Genomic DNA, 19,118 nt, shown 5'->3' on the forward strand with positions numbered 1-19,118 from the left:
GTTGTCCTTCCCCGACATACGACTAGTATACTATCTAAGTTTACAACTATCTAAAAATTCCATAATCTTCTTTCACACAAGCCTGGATATACATTGTAAATGCCTCACATAGAAATCCACAGATTGACACATTAGTGTCTTTCACAATTTAGAATATAAAACTGAGAAGTTACTCTTAGAAGTTCCATAACCAGTTGACAAACTTAAACCAGAAAATGATTCAATTAAAAAGCACAATCACACATGGGACAACATTTAGAATTATAAAATCTACCTGAGCAAATGCGAAGTCAGAAAGATCTAACAGGTGTATTTCACACACTGCAACATTCTTAGGAAAACTGCATAGTGGCATTCGATAAAATCTTGAATAAATACATCAAACAATTTTCTATGGCATAGCAATATAATACTTTGTCCATATCTCCTGTCTAATATCTGCTTCATTTTAATTGATTATGTACATCATCTGCAGTAAAACATTATCAAACAGTCTTTGTATTGTATAGTATCATACCTCTAAATAAATCTTTTTTAAAGCGATCAGTTTAAAATCATTTCAAATTCTCCATACACTTGCCGGATATAGTCTATCTGACACATAGTTGAAAAAAAGTTTCAATCCACATGCGAAGTTGCTTATTTGCATAATTTTATATTGTATGAAAAATTTCATTTTATACAATATTTTTTGTTTGAATAATTCCTATACAGTCTTGTTGCTGCTGTCTTGTGATTCACATTATTCAGATGACATTTTGGCAATATCAGATTTCTTCCATTAGTATTTAGAACTTTCAAAAGCTTTGAAACAGTTGAGAAATAGTTATCAACTTGATCATGTTAAATGATTGACTGATCAAATTTGCAATGATTCATTGATGCTTTTTAGCCCTTGTGTTTGAGCAACCCACACCTCTACATCTATGCAGATAGTGACACAGAGAATCATTATTTTTCAATTTGTCCAAAACGTGCACATCCACAAAATGGTCATGTCACTGTAAATTAATTCAGGAGGCCCTGCTTACTTTAAAAGTACATTGCATACAAGGCACATTATTTTTCTCTTCATCAGAAATATTGATACTGCATTAGAGGTAGATTGATTTGACAGTATGGTCCAAATTTTCATGTTCATTTCAGCATGATTGCAATACACATTTTCCTTGATTATTATCACTTGTATTCCTCCTGTTAAAACCATGGCCATGGTTAAGTTAGATGTATAAGCTAGGCACTGAAATGCCATAAGTCCATGGCCCAAATCTTGCACTTTTGGAATTGCATATATTTTCAGTAGTCAGCTCAACAACTTTTGGTGCCTCTGATAACTTTTTTGGTAGTGCACTGTGAGCAAAAAGTTATATTATTACTACAGGGAGATGAAATAATAATAATTACAAATCATCAATGACCCTTGGTGACTAGGCTACAGTATTTTTCACAGATAAAACTTTAAGCACACTTCATACACAAAAAGTTGATTATCATGATCATGGCAAATTGACACATTGCTGACTAAAACCTTGTTCTTTATACTTTTAACCTTAGAATTATAAAATGGTTCAAGAAGAATTCTGTCTGTATTCATGAGAAGCTTGCTTTAGTGGAGCATATTATTCAACATTAAGTGCATGGCCACATGCTCTTACAACATGGTGGCAGCAGTGGGATTGCTGCTTGTCTACGTTACTCAGGACAGAGGACTTAAAAGTTCATAAGTATCACTAATAGTATACACATGTAGTAGCCTGGTGAAAAAAAGGTATTTTGCATTGTTGCATGACATTACTGCTCTAATTTTCACTGCATATTAATTTTCAAATCCCCTTCCCAAAAAAAACATTCTGATTCTTTCATGAAACAATCGGATTCATCCATGAGCTAGAATTCCTCCCAAAGTCTTGTAAAGCACTCTGTCACCGTTTCTTTCCCCTCTGGTGCCATTTAATAACCCCAATTCTATCCAGCTGTGACCACAACGCCCTCTCGTTATCTATGTTATGCGCACCTGTGCTTTTAGCCGTGTGGACAGTGAACTTGGTATCGTAGTAGTGTATCGTAAACCTGGGGTCGTAGCCGAAACCGTATGTGTCCACCTCATCGCAGAACTGGATTGCCAAGAAGACCACCATGGCGCCCGTTGTCGGGCGTGACCCCGTGGCGTTGAGAAAACGGGCGTGGACATACCGGACGAAATCTGGGTGGAGAAGTTTCAGCTGGTTGGCTGGGATCTTGGGGTTCCGCAGCTTTCTGAAGAAGGAAGTTACAGGTGGCATTGCTAAGATTTGGGTATAAGTCCCTGATATCACATAATTGTGTTGTTACCAGCAAACGTCTGAAAGTGTCATTGTTTTAGTCATCGTTAATATAGAAGTCAGAAAATCAGCAAATTAAAAAGAATCCTCAAATGGTATTCTGTTATGCTTTTGTAAAGGTTACCCATCGTCCATTTTAATTTCAATTCTACCCAGATTTCTATCAAAAGTAGAAAATACAACAACTGGCAAGCAGAACTGGAATGCATTGTACAATGCAAAAAGATAGACCGAATGTAACTCACTTAGAGTAACAAAAAAAGTCAATATACCAGCCTGAGACTGGTTAAAATGTAAAATGAACTTTGCAACCTACAAAACAATCATAAAAAGTGGATCAAACTAGGACAAATCCACTATTGGTGCCAAATTATTTACATTTTGGTGTTGCATCCTATCCTGGATGATACAGTCGTAATCAAAAATGAAGCAGACAAACCCGAGAAGCAAAACAAAAAACTATCAATAATAAGAAAAACATGAGTTAAATCTATCAGACCTGCATCCTCCCTTCTTGGTACAGAAGTCAGGCATGTCCGTCCCCTCCACCATGGCCAGAGCCTCGTCTACATCATACTGCTTAAAACTTGCATAGACAAACGTTACACCCTGGAATAAACAAGCAAGAACATCAACGCTTTTAACATTGTGCCATGGGTCAAGTTTTGTTACAGATGTGGAGAGAGACAAGGTAAACCAACTTGAAGGGATATTCATGGATTCAAGTCTAGATTCTTCAATCATTGTTAACGAACGTTCAGGTACATTGGACATACTAATGGACCAGAGCAACTATAGGCTCTGCTCCTGAGGTCTTGAAAAATTAAATGATTGACAATGTATATGATGCAAGAGACAAGGCTGAGCAACTTGATCAACCTATTGCATAGTAACGGCCCTCCTCAGTAACAATGAGTCACTGATGCATGTGCGGTGACGATGATGATGATGATGATTGCATAGGACTACATTGATCAAGGAAACAAATCTTTGTCACCCATCTTGACTATAATTCTACAACAATTTACACAATTTTCCACCTAATGATTGAAACTGCTCACTTCTTTAGTCATAAGTTGGTGTCCGTAGCTGGATTCAGGGAAGAAGGTATAGAAGTCTGTCTTGTTCCCAATGTCGTTTGACCACTTCCCTCCAGTCAAGGCACGGTTCAACCTGTTCATAAATAAATTATCAAACAAAAATCAGTTGATGTCAAAAGCCAAAAATGCAAAAAGGCTTTCAGTACATAAAAATATACAACCAAAGAAGATGTGATGTAATACTAAGTGTAACTTTAGGTATTATACATAATTGTAAATGGTAAAAAAAAAATACCTCCAACATTTTGAAAAAAAATCACTGAATTAAGTAATCATTTTTTTCATATCCAGAGCATAAATCATGATAATGCAGCTGAATATTGACAGAATGCAACCAACATGAATTTTAGACACTGTCCATGCATACACAATGACAAAGTTATCACATACATGTAATGATAACACCAAATTAATACTGCTTAATATGCAACTTAAAGGATTATGCACTGTCAAAATACAAAATGAGAAAGTTACAAAATACATGCAATAATAACACAATTTCTGCATTAGATATTAAGCAAATTGGATGATTATACAATCTTCAACAGATTTAGGAAGGAAATCTTGCTTGAAAAAAAGTGCATAAAACAATTAGCTCAAAATATGCCGTTAATCTCTAGTATTAGAGGCTTGGCAGTATGAAAGAAGAAGGAGAAGATGAAGAAAAGGGAAATGCCTCCACCCCTGAGCAATTGCTAAAAAACACTGACCTGAAGACATAGTCATGTCCGTCTATCTCCTTCCCCAGCGCTGAACCATTGAGACTGCCCCCAGCCCCGACCACGGCACACCGCACACACTCCTTCTTCTCTCCATGGAACACAGGCTCGTTTGTAAAGTTCTTGTTGTTCAACAGACGGGCTAGCACTGTACCACAGAAAAGGTCAACATTATTGTCTATGTCACGGGCCATAAATGCTATGCCCTCCATGTATTCAATAGTTATTTGTGGGTTCTCTATCAAATTTCTTAATGGGATTATTTCATTTTGGGTAATGTGCTTGTTATTATATAATAAGAAAATGCTACATTGTGAATATTTGTAGAAAAGATTCCCATACTCTATGTCAGGGTTACGTTGTTGTAGCCAGCCTGAAATTATTTTCCATCCCCTCAATTTTGAATCCTATTGAGCGCCAAAGGCACAACGTTCCTAGGAGAGTCCGTGGGCATGCTTCCCTAGAAAGTTTTGAAATCTGGACTCTTTGAAAGTTTGACACGCTATTTTCTGCATTTTGAGGTGTAAATTTTGCTGGTAGACTCAGCTGTTCAATGGCATCTGTTTTGGTGAAAAATTACACAATCATTATATCTTTACATATCAATTTTTGTCCGTCACAGAGGACTCAATGGGCAAAGTATTTTCCGTCCCAAGCAGCAAAATTCTGTCAAAGGACGGAAGGATGGGCACTGGCTACAACCCTGCTCTATATATATGTGTTTTATAGTCGTTTGTTTAACCTTCATGACAACTTCATGAAAAGGCAACTTTTTGTTTTGGTCAAACTTTTTTTTCGCCACTCCAATCATGAGCTTTGGGGTTCCAAGAGGATGACAACCATTTACACTGTAATTGAATGAACACTGCCAAGGCATAAAATCTAAAAATCCATCTGCATGTACATGTATGATATTATACTAATCTAATTTATGATATCTTTTTATTATTTAGGCCATGTTGATTTGATTATATGGATGACATCCTCCGGGAACTCCAAAACTGATGCAAGCGAGCGAATAAAAAAAAAGTTTGGCCAAAAAAAAGTTGCCTTCAGTATGAAATCAAAGTGGCCAGGAAGGTTGAACATAGGACTAAACACACATAGTATGGTATACCATGATCCTCTGGACCTGAATTTTCGGTACTTGTACCTCCCCCAACCAATAATAGATTTTTTTTCTTTCCGTCCTTTCACATCTTATTCTTTGACTTTAGATTCATTTTGGCATTCTATATATGGCATTAGTTATCTGCTTTCTGATACTTTTTTTCCAATCTACGGAATATTTGTGCTCATTTTACAGCTGCTTTGCACAATTTTTTTTTGGAAATGGCCGAAAATTGGTGCGAGCGCGGATGTCATCCATATAATCAAATCAACGTGGCCTTACTTCAACTCAATATTTTCAGAAATGAAAATACATCTCCAGGCTTACGTTCTCTCTTCTGTGCCCTGAAGCCAAAAGGCAGACCGTAGAGTTGCAGCTTGTTGTACTGCTCTGCACTGTTGACGTCTTCACTGTCCAGGAAAACCTTGATGTTCTCCATGTACCTCTCTCCAAACCACTCAGAGTCTTCCACCTTATCCATAATGGTGGTCACACAGTTCTGGGTGCATAGGAATAGGTTGAAATGACAGTTACAAAATGTATTGTTTTTTTAGCATGAAAGTTCATCTGTGTTGGTAGAATACATCATAGAAAAATGCTAACACTTAACGTTACATGTAACTTCCAACACTGAATTAAACTATAGGGACTTACCCCTCTAAATGTTTGGTCAATCTCCATTGACCTTATTCACAGAATGACCCTTCAGCAGTGACGTCAGGAACACACCACTTTTGCAGGAGGGGGTCATAAGTACAGTCAAACCTGCCCAAGACGACCACCCGGGGGACCGGAAAAAAGCGGTCGATTTGGACAGGTGGTCGCTGAGAAGAGTATCGACTCAAAACATGCCCGATGCAAAGTATAAATGGTTGCCGTTGTGTTTAATGGCAAATAGCAAGCACACTGCACGCACGCAAAGAAGCGAGGTCTTTAATGTCAAATACAACAAGCACACTGTAAACTGTAAATTTAACCCCAAAATCCGACGCAAACTGGCCGATTTCGGCACAAAATCGCGCTAATTATCATCAAAAATTGATGAAAACCTCAATCTTGAAAATGATGCGGTCATTATAGGTCCCAATTTGGGCCGGTCGCGGTCGCGTTGGCCAGGTGGTCGTTGAGAAAAGGTCGCTTAATGCTTACGTCAATGGGAAAATAAATCGGGACCGAGAAAAAGCGGTCGAAATGGCCAGGTGGTCGCTGAGAAGAGGTGGTCGCTCGGGCAGGTTTGACTGTATCATAACGTCTATGTCACCCCCCGTCTCTGTTGAGGTCGACGGAGATTGACCGAAAATTTAGAGGGATAAGTATTTTTCTATAATGAATTATTTCTGTCATTAATTTGCTACCACATACCATTCAACTTTTAGACATCCCAAATAAACTCCTTTCACTGAACTTGGTTAGTAATACGGTTCTTAATGCTAGGAATTTCCCTTTGTCTTCAAGTGACCTCCTAAAAGCCATTAAGTTTTGCACCTTAAAAACCTCCGTTACACATATTCAACCAGTAAATTACCTGCTTGAGTTGTGTGAAGACAGACCGCCTTCCAATGTCTCCCAAATGTTGGTATCTTAATCAAGTGGTTTTGTCAAGTGTGTGTATATATGTGTGTCCAAGGCATGTGAGGATGTACTGAAACAGTAAGTTGTAACTGTAACAGTATTTGTAATGTCATCATCAATCAATTATTGGATACAATACACCACTATAACATTTCTGTGAGTGTTTGACTTTTGTCATGTAATATTAACTCTCATAATTCCGCCGGGTGCCATTATACTGCCATATAAGAAAAAATGCACAAATTTAAAGCAATTCAAAGAGATGTAACAGTTACCAAATATTTAGATACTAAGGACAAGACATGATCCCTAATGTCTTTTTGATATGGTGTATCAAGACACCCAGCAGAATTATGAGAGCCAAATGAATGTTACATAATGTCTGTTAGCCCAGGTACCATCCTAGTCTTTAACTGTTAGGTACAGGATGTAGCTCAATCTTTCTGCCTGCTAACCACGCTATATACAATTATGTAGAAAGCAAGCAAAAAGATTGAGGCAGCATTTACTTGGAAGGATCGTACCCGGGCTACATGTCTGCATGGGTTCTGTCTGAATAACAAAATTTAATGTCATCTGACTTGTATCAGTGTTTTGCACACTGTCATCTCTTTAAGTATAATGAATTACATTGCTTTTATTTTCATGACACAGTAAATGAAATTATTTTTTAAAGAACTGTTCTAACTGCAAACTTAAAACATTGCAAAAACTTACCATTCCCTTCATATATACTGTAGCTTAGTAACTGCAAAAATCTAATGGACTTTGATTAGAGATCTAGAAATCATTTTAAAACAATTCATCTTTGACTGATATATCCATCATCATATTAAGAGTATTAAGCAATGCAAAATCTTATTTGTTTAATAATTGATACTTACAGATGGAGTATATTCCCAATCTTTAGTAAAAGTAGCTTCTTTCAAGGGAGGTGACCTTCTTGGAAGGGGTGGTAGCTCTTCTTTGGGTGGCCTCATCTTTGACAATGCTATCTTAACATCTTCACTTTCTTTTCTCTCTTCTTTCTTCTCTTCTTTCTTGTCTTCTTTCTTCTCTTCTTTCTTGTCTTCTTTCTTTTCTTCCATCTTGTCTTTCTCCCCAGGTTGCTCCTTCTTTTTGTCTTCTGCAGCTTTCAATTCTTTCTTGATCCTTTCTTCGTCTGTTTCTATTGAAATGGCTTCCGATTCCTCCTTAGCTGTTGTCTTTTTGTCTTGTTGCGGAGAGAGGTTTTCAGAATGGATGACGACCTCTATCTTGTGCAGGTAATCCTTAGCAATCTGTGGGGTTGAAGTTACAAATTCTTTCTTAGGAAATGCTTGAAATGTACATGTATGACTCATTAGTCACAGTAAATATAATTAAGAAGTTTATGAATTTCAAGAGCTGTCTCAAGATTTAATTTTTTTCTGTCACACTCATTGCTTCAAAGCCTAAAAGATGGTTTCATTTTTTACTTGCTGAATATGTAATTTCAAGCGTAGGGTTTTCAATTTCATGTTGACGTGATGTTCAGATTATATGGTATACATGTATTAGTGCATTTTTCGGTCACTTAGTGTAGAATTCTCTGGAAGATTTGTAAAAGGACAGTGGAAAATTTCACGCAAGAGTTTTCTGAAGGGATAAAGTTTTAACTCTCAGATTGGTTCTTTTACATCGTATCGTGTACATTTGTCCTACAATGAAACTCTTTAACATGAGGCACACAGAATCTGATGAACTTTCATGCTAGCATCATCATTATCATGGTACCTCATTTTAGAAAACAATTTCCATTTCCCCTAAAATCTACAGTGAATACTCTAATCGAGAAACATCAATGGAGTGAGTTTAGGGTTTGATGAAAGAGCTGGGCTGTCTACCTGGGCCATCTACCTGGCCTGGCTACCTGGCCTGGCTATCATGTGAGGCTACTCAGATCCCCCCATTCATAGCCCCATAATATGGCACTCAGCTGATTGACTCCATGACTGCCCCCTCCCCACCCACCTGCTCATTGCTGCCAGCAGCTTGGAACTCCTCCAACAGTTTCACCATCATCATCAGCTTCTGAGAGATAGTGTCACTGTGTACGGACACCCTGGGATGGAGACATGATGGAAGGAAGATTACATTTTGTACCGAAGCTAGAGAGACTCATCGTAGTCTCTCATGGTAGCGGGCCAGTCCGCCTGTAAACCTTGGACTTAAAAAAGGATGAATGTAGACTGAAGTTGGACTTACTTGTGTCAGAGGGGGGGTTACTCCCAGACTAAGTCCACCCCATTTTGCCATGTTTGAGGCAGTAACATCCTCACACTCAGGGTTGACAATCACGGCAAAGCCTATGATATCACCCCTGACAACTCAGCCACAGTATTCGGTTATTAGGGGTGCCTTGCTTATGAGTATTAATGAGCTTACCCTTATATGGGAAGTCAGCCGTTGGGAATCGGGCGTCGGCATGGTGAGCAAACAAAGCCATGGTAATACGTAACATGATTGGCTGATAGCTTGCCAGCGGCCATTGCGGGACAGCTTTAGCCTGTTTAAAGCTCTCTCATCGCCTGTTCTCTGATTGGCTGGCAGCTGGTTTGTGGCGATGCCCCCGGTACCCATATATTAACCTCAGGCAAGCAGAGGTGAAAACAGATGGAGTCCCTCTGACGACTCTGTTTTGCCTTTACGTAGGAGAATGAGGCAGTAAGTACATCTTCAGTCCTCTCTGATTAAGTCAATTCTTAGACCATTGGACTTACTGTGGGTGAAAAGAGGACTACAGTTCGTCATCAGTTGTTCATAAGTCCAAGGTTTGCAAGGGTGTCTTAGCCATGGCGAGCGGCGCAAGGCATGGGTCTCGCCTGCAAGCAAAAACCCACCGCTGCCACCAAATGTAGCTAGAGAGACTCAGAGAGGAGGTCTGGAAAGACGGCTAGCATACCAGAACTGACTGACCACGGAGGGTCGGTCGCCTTTATCGTCATTCCAAGCTAATCTAAACCAGATGGGCCAGGACCCTCATACGAGGTGGGACTGGGTCCCTACAATTGTGTAACGCTAGTGAACCTTTATCCGCAGGGTAACCTATATCCATCCTACCAATAGAAATTAAACACCTGCAAACTTAACTGTTTTACATTTGCAGGTCCGTGCAGAGGACATGCTAAACTACATACCAATGCGGCAAAGGGAACATACAGATACCGATGTGAACTCGCATTACATCAACAAAAACATTAGTCTGTCGCCAGAGGTTACCCTCCGGTCACAGACTAACAAATTGAATCAATGTTGCTTTATCATGTACAATACTGACTTTGGATAGCCGAGGACCCTGGCGATCTCCCGTAGTTTGTCCATGTCAGCACTGGGCATGTCTGACTCAGCTGGGGCCTGTAGGAGCTCATACTTCCTCCTGGCTGGGATAGCCTGGGAAAAGATTAAACACACAGAACATGTCTCAAAATAGTAAAAATTTGTGTATAGGAATAGGTACGTTCACAGGTGCACCTAAAATGAAAATGTGAGTGCACAGAGAACATTTTGATGCACAACGAAAGAAATACAACAATTTTTCTGAGTGACTCTTTATCAATAAAATGTCAAGACTTAGTCTATGCTGCACACTTAAATACAACATGGTGTATTCGACATCACCTTCGGTCCCAGCCCTCCTGCGGGTCGGCCTACCCACAATCGGGCAGGAGTTGACATTAAAATATGGCAAAAGCCTCCTTTTCCCTCACCTGCAAAGCTGAATGAATGTTTCCAAGAATGTTTTAAGCACTTCCCTGCTCTTTGTTGGGCAATGTTGCAAAACTAGGACCAAAAAGTAGTTTACATCCAACAGCCTTAAGTTGCCCTTACCTGTTTAGCCTTGGTGTTTGCTGCCGAGAAAGCGACAAAGCCGACATGGACCAGCGCGTACACGAAGATCCCCGCAGCGACGGCACCAAGCAACTTAAGCGGAGGCCGCGGCATCACACCTCCTTACACCTGTAGCAAGAACATGCACAGGACTGTCATTAATCATTTCATACTTTACTGTGGAGTATTTGTGCCAATTGTTCACTCTGGAATTTGGGTGTGAGAGGTCTAGTCTATGTACAGGTAAGCTGCTGGTACACTGAAAGAAAAATTATGGTTCTTGGTGGCAAATGTGTAATACTGTACATTTGTATCTTGGCACATACATGCACATGTATTACAGGTGTACCAAATCTGTGTATGATTTTGTTATCAATCCCGACACAGAACATTAGGATGGAAAAAATGATTACCCCATCCATCCCACAAATCTTAACGACACTAAAATTTGAAAATTTTCATAACCTAAAATAGACACATTCAACAAGGAAAATCAATAACATGGGCTCCCAAACAATGAGGGGTACAGAAAAAGTTTAAAGCTGGGGACAGCTCTGGCCCTGAACAACAGTAAAAAGCTGTCTGGTGTGTATCCACGGCGACTAGAAACGAAAAACGTATTTACTTGTAAATTATATAGACGTAAGTTTTTCTTTCTAGTCGGGGTGGAGCATAATAGGGGTAAACTGTATAATGCGTATCCGTTCCGTGGAGATACCTTTTCCTCCAGTTTTCTGCACGTCCCTGGCTTCCCTGGAGTCTTGCACACCGCGCCATGGTGTTTGCCTGCTTCAAAAACCCCTAGGCCTAAGTACTCCACAACGCGACCTGTTACAAACAGTCCCCATTGTTCTTAAAACCGGGCCGCCATTTTGCACTGTTCGGCAGCGCTCCCTGAAATGTTCCTAAGCCTTCTCGGCCATGTTCGGGTACCTTTTGGTAACAATTCCGAGCTTACCAATTTATGACCGAACCGCCACCGAACATGGCCAAGAAGGCTTCAGAACATTTCAGGGAGCGCTGCCGAACAGGCAAAATGGCGGCCCGGTGGAGGAAAAGGTATCTCCACGGAACGGATAAGCATATACAGTTTACACCTATGCTCCGCCCCGACTAGAAAGAAAAACTTACGTCTATATAATTTACAAGTAAATACGTTTTTCGTTTCTAGTCGCCCCGGCTACCTGGTGTGCACACAACCTCCGGTTTAATTTGGGAATCCCGGTTTAATTTGGGACAACCTCCCGTATTTCAGCAACCTTTAACCCCAAAGGCTTAATATCGCATGTGTTAGGTAAAAATGAGGTTAAGAATACGTAGCAACCATTGATGACCCCCTGGGGATTAGCCCAATTCTGCAGACTGCGGAACTGGAGCCAGAATTCTGCAGAATTCTGGGAACTGGAGCCAGAATTCTGCAGAATTCTGGGAAGCCTGAGTCAGAATTCTGCAGAATTCTGGGATGCCTGAGCCAGAATTCTGCAGAATTCTGGAAGCTAAGCCAGAATTCTGCAGAATTATGAGAACTGAAACCTGGGTCAGGTGTTCTCACAGTTCAGTGAAGTGAGGTTCATTGTTGATGTGGTGAATCTTGTCTGGTGGTGGAATCTTAAACATAGTCCCTAGGGAACTCTTTTCTGATTATTGGCCAGATAGACTTAGAAAATGGCTCACAGTAAAATGTCAGTAGCTATCAGGAAACTGTCAGTGCTAAGAAGAGGGTCTGCATGCAGGATCCAATGGACCGATCCCGATCGAACGTATATCAAACAAATAGAACAAAGCAGAACCCTGTATTCTATTTCGAACACCTCCGTCAAAAACAGCCCCAGTTGAACAGAAATGGCCAAAGAAAAATGCTATGCTATTCTTTGTTGAAGACCACACCCACCGAGTATACTATTGTGGGAAGGAGAGCCACTGCATAGCATTACATTGTTGGTGGGCAGGATGCACGTGTAGAGCAGGGTATGTATAAGACACGGGACTCTGCACTAGCGGACTTTGTAGAAGTGTCCCATTAGTTGGCATGTAATACAAGCTCCACGAGTGCCTGAGCTGCTTTCTTCTTGATTTCGCTTTTATCATGAGCATGAATGCAGCTGTTATGCATGCAACAAACGCAGCAGAAACACTGTCACAGATATATGTACCCTCACCTGCATCGACCGTACAAGGGGCGTTCAATAAGTAATAGCTCTGACTCATTTCTCATAGCAGGAGATTAATGAAACTTGGCACAGTTATTAGTCTTTCTCTTCATAGGAACCACCCAGAGTTATGCATTTCTCCCATCGTTTGATGCAGCTCTGGACACCGTTTTTGTAGGACACCCCAGGTTGGTCCTCCAACAGATGCCTCATCAATGGCGGAAGAGGAACGACCAGGTCTGGGAGCTGTTTCCACAGACTTCCGGCCATGTTTGAATTCAGGATGCCAGCGTTTTACAAGGTCATATGATGGGGCATCATCACCATAAGTTTCTTTCATTTCATCAAAAGTCTCCTTTGGTGTGCGTCCTTTCAAATACAAAAACCGGATCACTGTGCGACACTCAACTGGCTCTATTTCACACCTGGTCAATTTCACACCTAACTCAGTTCAAACACCAGTAAATTAGAAACCACAATTAGTTCAGAGCTTTTTTTTGCAACATAAACTATAGAGATATGAATCATTACACATGCGAAATTTCATCTAGATCAGACAACTGGAAGTGGGTCAGAGTTATTACTTATTGAACGCCCCTCTTAACACAGGCGCCATCGATCGTCGACAATGTTCAGAGTTTGTCACATTCTACGCAGAGGGAAACAACGTCATCATATCCCTGTTGGTCCCTTTGCATAGAAGAATGGGTTTCATACCTCAGATGCGACGAAAGCAAAGTTTATATGGTGGGAGCGCCCAAGTGCGACAATTCTAGGGGGGATCGGGGGCATGCTCCTGCGGGAAACTTTTGGAATGCCTACAACATGTCGAGTGCTGAATTCGAAGACCCGAAGCATTGCAAGGGGATTCAGGGGAAACTTTTAATTCTACCCCCCTAAAATATTATTTTATGGGCAAATTTTGCTGACGACTAGTCATTAAGCTTAAAGCTTAATGACATTTTTCTTGGCAGCAAAGGTTTTTCTAGGACAACGCAGTTGATCTCCTTTGAATAATCGAGTCATCATTACAGTCATTCACACAGCGTTTAGTTGCCTTGTTATGTACAATTTCTTACAAACTTGTACTACATGATCAACAGTGATGAAACACTGCATTGCCAATGCTAATACCATTGCTGTTTCAAGGCACCTCTATAGTACTTAATACCAGTAGCCTCTAGTTTATCTAAGTAAGTAGGTGTGACAGATTGATTGGTTAGTGAGTTTCCCATGTGACATCACTAAAGCCACTTGCTACAGTACACATGCATCATGAGCCAAGCATCTGATGTGACATCTGTGTGACATGTGTGATGTCTACTAGTACTGTACATTCCCAGACCTTGGCATAAAATTGCAATTTAAGCGTGAAATCACAGGCCTGGGATGCCCTGTCTGAAGTCTCTCCTTGCTTAGAAGATCGTGTGCACTTTTATATCTCACAAAACAATGAAATAACCCTAATAGGCTAGCTGTCTGGGAAAGAACACATACCTTGAGCAAATTGTCAAGGAATTGACATGCAGATGAGTATTAATCTCCAAGCAGATCCTACAGTAGCATAAGATTATCAAAAGTTGGCTTCGTGAGGAGTGTGTTTTGCTACCGGCGCAAATGGACACTTTTAGGATGACTACACTCCTTGGAAGGTCTTTTGCCATTGTAGTGTCTGCTTCGAGATTAGATGAGTATAACATCTGTTGGTTGAAGCTCCCTTTCCTGATCCTTCTTGTTTTTCCCAGGAGCTCCCTGACAGTTTCTGATGCCTGATGTACATGACAGTATACATTGTATTGTGTAATGTCACCAGTGAACACACTCAGTGTCCACCCTTCTGGGAGAGGAAGAAATTATCAAATGCCTAATAGTATCTGTATCTCTGCAAAGATGATCCACATCCTTGAATGTGCATAGAACTCTTAACTTGCAAACCAGCTAAAACTTGAATCTCTTTTTTACCACAGACTGCAATTTCATTTCTAGACTTGGACTAAGAACAAACTTTATCAATGGTCTTATATATATATGACGCTCATCTGGAGACAAAATAGGTGATTGACAGGCTTAGTAATTGCTAATCTCCCACTCTGCCAGACCCTGCCACAGATCTGAGGTTGGCCTCCCCTCTGGCTTCCCCTTTGGGAAAGTAGAAATATAACTCTGTCTTGGGACTTGATAGCAGCCTGCCAGTAAGACAATTACCACTATGTGTGTGTGTGTGTGTGTAAGAATGGGCTTGCCAGGAACAAAAATTTGTTTCTTTCTTGAATATCTATTTTCTAGAACAGAATCTGTACAACAAGAAGGTCGAGCATAAATCATTGTAAAGCCAAACTGGTAATGTTACAGGACTTTTCCCCGCAAAAACATTCCCCGTCAGATTTTTTTTAGCTTTCCCCGTTGTCATAGAGGATTCCCCCAGTCTGGACTTTTCCCGTCAGCATTCCCCGTTAGAGAATTCCCCGTCGTTGTTGGAGCATTCCCCGTCGGCATGCTTGTGGTTTCAATACAAGGGCATAGGAGCCCAAAATATACATGTTTAGTCAAAAATGGCCGAAAACTCCAAAATAACACATTTAAGTGATCAATGAAGAAAGCGTTGGTGGGGTTGATCCTGTGAGCATATGTCCAATGCACCTGTGTACCAAATTTCAGGTCATTTGAATTCCATACAAGGGCATAGGAGCCAAAGATATACATTTGTAGTAAAAAAATGGCCCAAACCCCCCAAATAACTAATTTTTTAAGTGACCTATAAAGAAAGTGTTGATGGGTTCCTATGCTCATATGTCCAATGCGCCTCTGTGCCAAATTTCAGGTTAATAGGTTGTAATACCTGAGGGCGCAGGGGCCCAAAATATACATATTTGGTCTATTCAAAAAATGACCAAAAACCCTAAATATCATAATTTCTAAGGCATCTTTCTAAAAAGTGAACAAAATTCTGGGGGTATTTGCTATCCCTACCTCCATGCCAAGTTTCAGCTCATTTGGCCCCCAAATGAAAAAGTTGAATCAAATTGAACAGGATTAAATGACAGGAGCAGGAGAACAGACAAAGCAAAAACAATAGTAAAAATCCATACTGTAAAATGGATTGCAATATAACAATATATTTCACCATACCTAACGTTCTAGACATTAGATGGGGAAAACACCAGACACCAGATGGATCCGTAAATGAATATTTGTTGAAAAGACCAGATGGGAAATGCCCCTGACGACGGGGAAAAATATGACGGGGAATAATCCATAACGATGGAGAGAGTTCCACGACGACGGGGAAAAAGTGGGGAATGCTCCATAACGACGGGAAACCCCCCAAAAAAATCCGACGGGGAAACGTCTTTGCGGGGAAAACTCATGGAGCAAAGCTTTTTTGAAACTTGTACTGACCAAGGAGGATACAATTACATCCTCGTTCTTTCATACTAGTATGTCATGCTGACAATCTTGAAGTCACATAGCCTTTCTGAGGCCGTGGGTTGTTATACACTGTGTCCAGGACAGAGCCCAATCCTCTCCTTCCACCACCTATTACCTCCCCAACCCCCTTTGTACAATTGGATGGAGTAAGGGAAGTCAAGGGATTTGAACCTAGGACCTCTATTTTCTAGGTCAACCACCCTAAAGAGGGCCCCCAAGGGGGGGTACCGACAACGCTGTACGCTAAATTCGGGAGGGCCAGCTACGTAATACGCTAAATTCTGGATTTTCATTACGCTCTACGCTAAATTACGAAGTTCTCAAACGCATTATGCAAATCTTAATCGCCTTTTGGGTGAATTTCGCGGACGGCAAAACAGTTAAAAAGGAGATCTAAACACTAAACAAAACTGATAATTCCATTAACAATATTCAAACCTTACTTAAATGATATAAAAGTGCTGGCCAGAGGCGGTCAGGTAGCAGTTATGTGATATTACTTTTCAGCACTTGTAGCACCGGTAGCGGAGGCATGGCAGACCTTGGGGGAACATTATAAAATCTTGACCCTCTGAAACGCTATTTTCCGCATTTTGAGGGGAAATTTTGTTGGCATTTCTATTAGAAATCCAACTTCTTTTCGCCCCAACGCAATTTCCACCGCCAAAAGAACGAGCTGTCGCAAGGTAGGTAAAGGGAAATTTTGAAAGCTGGATCCTCTGAAACGCTATTTCCTGCACTTTGAGGAAAAATTTTGCTGGCAGACTATACTTATTTGATTACATTTCTGTCTGAAAAAAAAATATTTTTGAGGGCAACGAGTGCCGAAGCGTCGTGAGCGCCGGAGGCCCAAGCCGTCCAGAGAAAAAAAAATGAAATCTTGAACATCCGAAACATAATTTCCTGCATTTGAGGGGTACATTTTGATTGTTGATTAAGCCAAGTTAGATAATGAAATTTCTATTAGTTAAAGAGGTTTTGGGGGCGACGCTCCCGCAACATATTTTCACAATGTCCAGTGTCCGACGGGCGAGCCATAGCAAGGAAGGTCCGGCGAAATTTTGAAATCTAGACCCTTCGAAACGCAATCATTCCTGAATTTTCACCGGTAGAGTTTAAATTTAATGAAATTTTGATTATGCTTTACGAACAATTCATATAAATTACGTTTTACGGCAAATTCTGGTTAGCCTCTACGTAATACGTTGAATTAAAGAGGCCAATATCGCTCGACGCAAAATACACCGATTACGCTCTACTTTGAATTCTAGCGGTCCCGCTACGGAGTACGTAGAATTAAAACCGCCGATTACGCTCTACGGAAAAGGGCTTTGGGGCCCTCCCTAAAGCATTTACCCAACAGAACAGGACAACAAGGCTACTATTATAATAGACTCATAAAGAAGTGTAGTCCAGACAAAATATGTCAGTAGGTAGCTTACTGCATAAGCAAGGCATGATTGTATCACAGGGGCATATATGAACAAACAAAATACTAACACAAGTAATTGCTAGCTTACAGATTTCAAACCAGTCTACTACGTGTACTGGTAATGCCATATTGCCTGAATAACAAGAAAATCTTACCGGTATAGAATCTATTTACAAAATACAGTATTTTCATCTTTAACTAAAACTAAGATAAAGTTTTATCTGATAACTTTTTTTAAATTTTTTTTATTCTGTTTTCTTTAGCCAGGGTAGCCCTGTGTAACTACACTGCTTTACAGTGGGGCCCTGGATACTTTCAATACTTTCTTTCAACGGCAGGGTGGGGTGGGTGAAAGGATTTCCACTGAAAAACAGTGAGAGGCTGAGACATCTGACTCTGTCAGTCATTTCCTAGTCTGTACACAAAGTGCTGGCAGCCCACAAAACCACAGGGGGAAACTTCCAATCCTTGTCTGTTCCAGGGGTCAAGGGGTCAAATAGTATCCTTCCATACACTGGGAACATCCCTGTACTGCTGTAGATCGAGTCCTATAGATCTGATACAGTTTGTTCAATGTATATGATCCCCTTTTTTTAAATGTTGACTCTTTGGAAACATTATCAAGTCATTTACAAAATTTCAAAGTGCACAAATGTACATTTTGTATAGTTCATCCCACTAGTTCCATCACTCAGTGCAGTGAACAGGATCTTAGATTGTTTACCTATGGTGGACTCAGATGCCACATGGCTGAACTCTGGTTGACACTGTCCACCTCCTCTGGTTACCTTTGTTACTCTCCAAGCAGATGGAAGGATCTAACTTAGTCTAAGTGTTTTACACTTGTCATCGCCTTTTTAGCCTCTTTCACATCATGAATTTTTTTTAAATGTGTGAAACTTTACATAAGGGTGTTGCAAAGATCTGATTTCCAAAACACTGAGACTGTCTGAGTGGGATCCTTACATCTGCCACTTACCGTGGCCGATATCAACAATGTCCAACACACTTACTTTTCTGCTCAAGACACTTACTCTTCTGCTCAACACACTTACTTTTCTGCTCAACACACTTACTTTTCTGCTCAACACACTTACTTTTCTGCTCAACACACTTACTTTTCTGCTCAACACACTTACTTTTTTCTGCGGGAGACACTTACTTTATTCTGCGCGAGCCACTTACTCTTCTGCGCGAGCCACTTACTCTTCTGCGCTGCACTTACTCTTCTGCGCTGCACTTACTTACTTTTCCTGTGGTGCGCACCCCTCCCTTTATCAATGGATGATCCCTCACAATGGTCACAAAGACCGCATAAAATGTAGTATTGACCGCATGTCAATCCTAAATTATCCTCCTTCGGATGACCCTATGAAATGACCCTTACCCTAGTGCGTTTTTGTGGATTCAATTTAATTCTTTTTGGTCTTTAGTA

The 19,118-nt window shown here is 40.6% G+C and overlaps 1 protein-coding gene across 1 annotated transcript in view; it reads right to left on the bottom strand.

Moving 5' to 3' along the window:
• Positions 1 to 1,937: 1,937 nt before the first annotated feature.
• LOC118424170 (CMP-N-acetylneuraminate-beta-galactosamide-alpha-2,3-sialyltransferase 1-like) overlaps positions 1,938 to 19,118 on the bottom strand; it is a gene marked incomplete at its 3' end in the record, with an annotated part of 35,726 nt that continues 18,545 nt past the window's right edge. The window contains 9 exon segments of the mRNA XM_035832706.1: positions 1,938 to 2,256; positions 2,821 to 2,930; positions 3,383 to 3,494; positions 4,132 to 4,288; positions 5,579 to 5,750; positions 7,708 to 8,103; positions 8,816 to 8,906; positions 10,122 to 10,234; positions 10,673 to 10,801. Coding sequence (XP_035688599.1) covers positions 1,938 to 2,256; positions 2,821 to 2,930; positions 3,383 to 3,494; positions 4,132 to 4,288; positions 5,579 to 5,750; positions 7,708 to 8,103; positions 8,816 to 8,906; positions 10,122 to 10,234; positions 10,673 to 10,786 — 1,584 coding nt within the window.

Source organism: Branchiostoma floridae, chromosome 10, assembly GCF_000003815.2.
Source record: "Branchiostoma floridae strain S238N-H82 chromosome 10, Bfl_VNyyK, whole genome shotgun sequence".
Lineage (NCBI taxonomy): Eukaryota > Metazoa > Chordata > Leptocardii > Amphioxiformes > Branchiostomatidae > Branchiostoma > Branchiostoma floridae.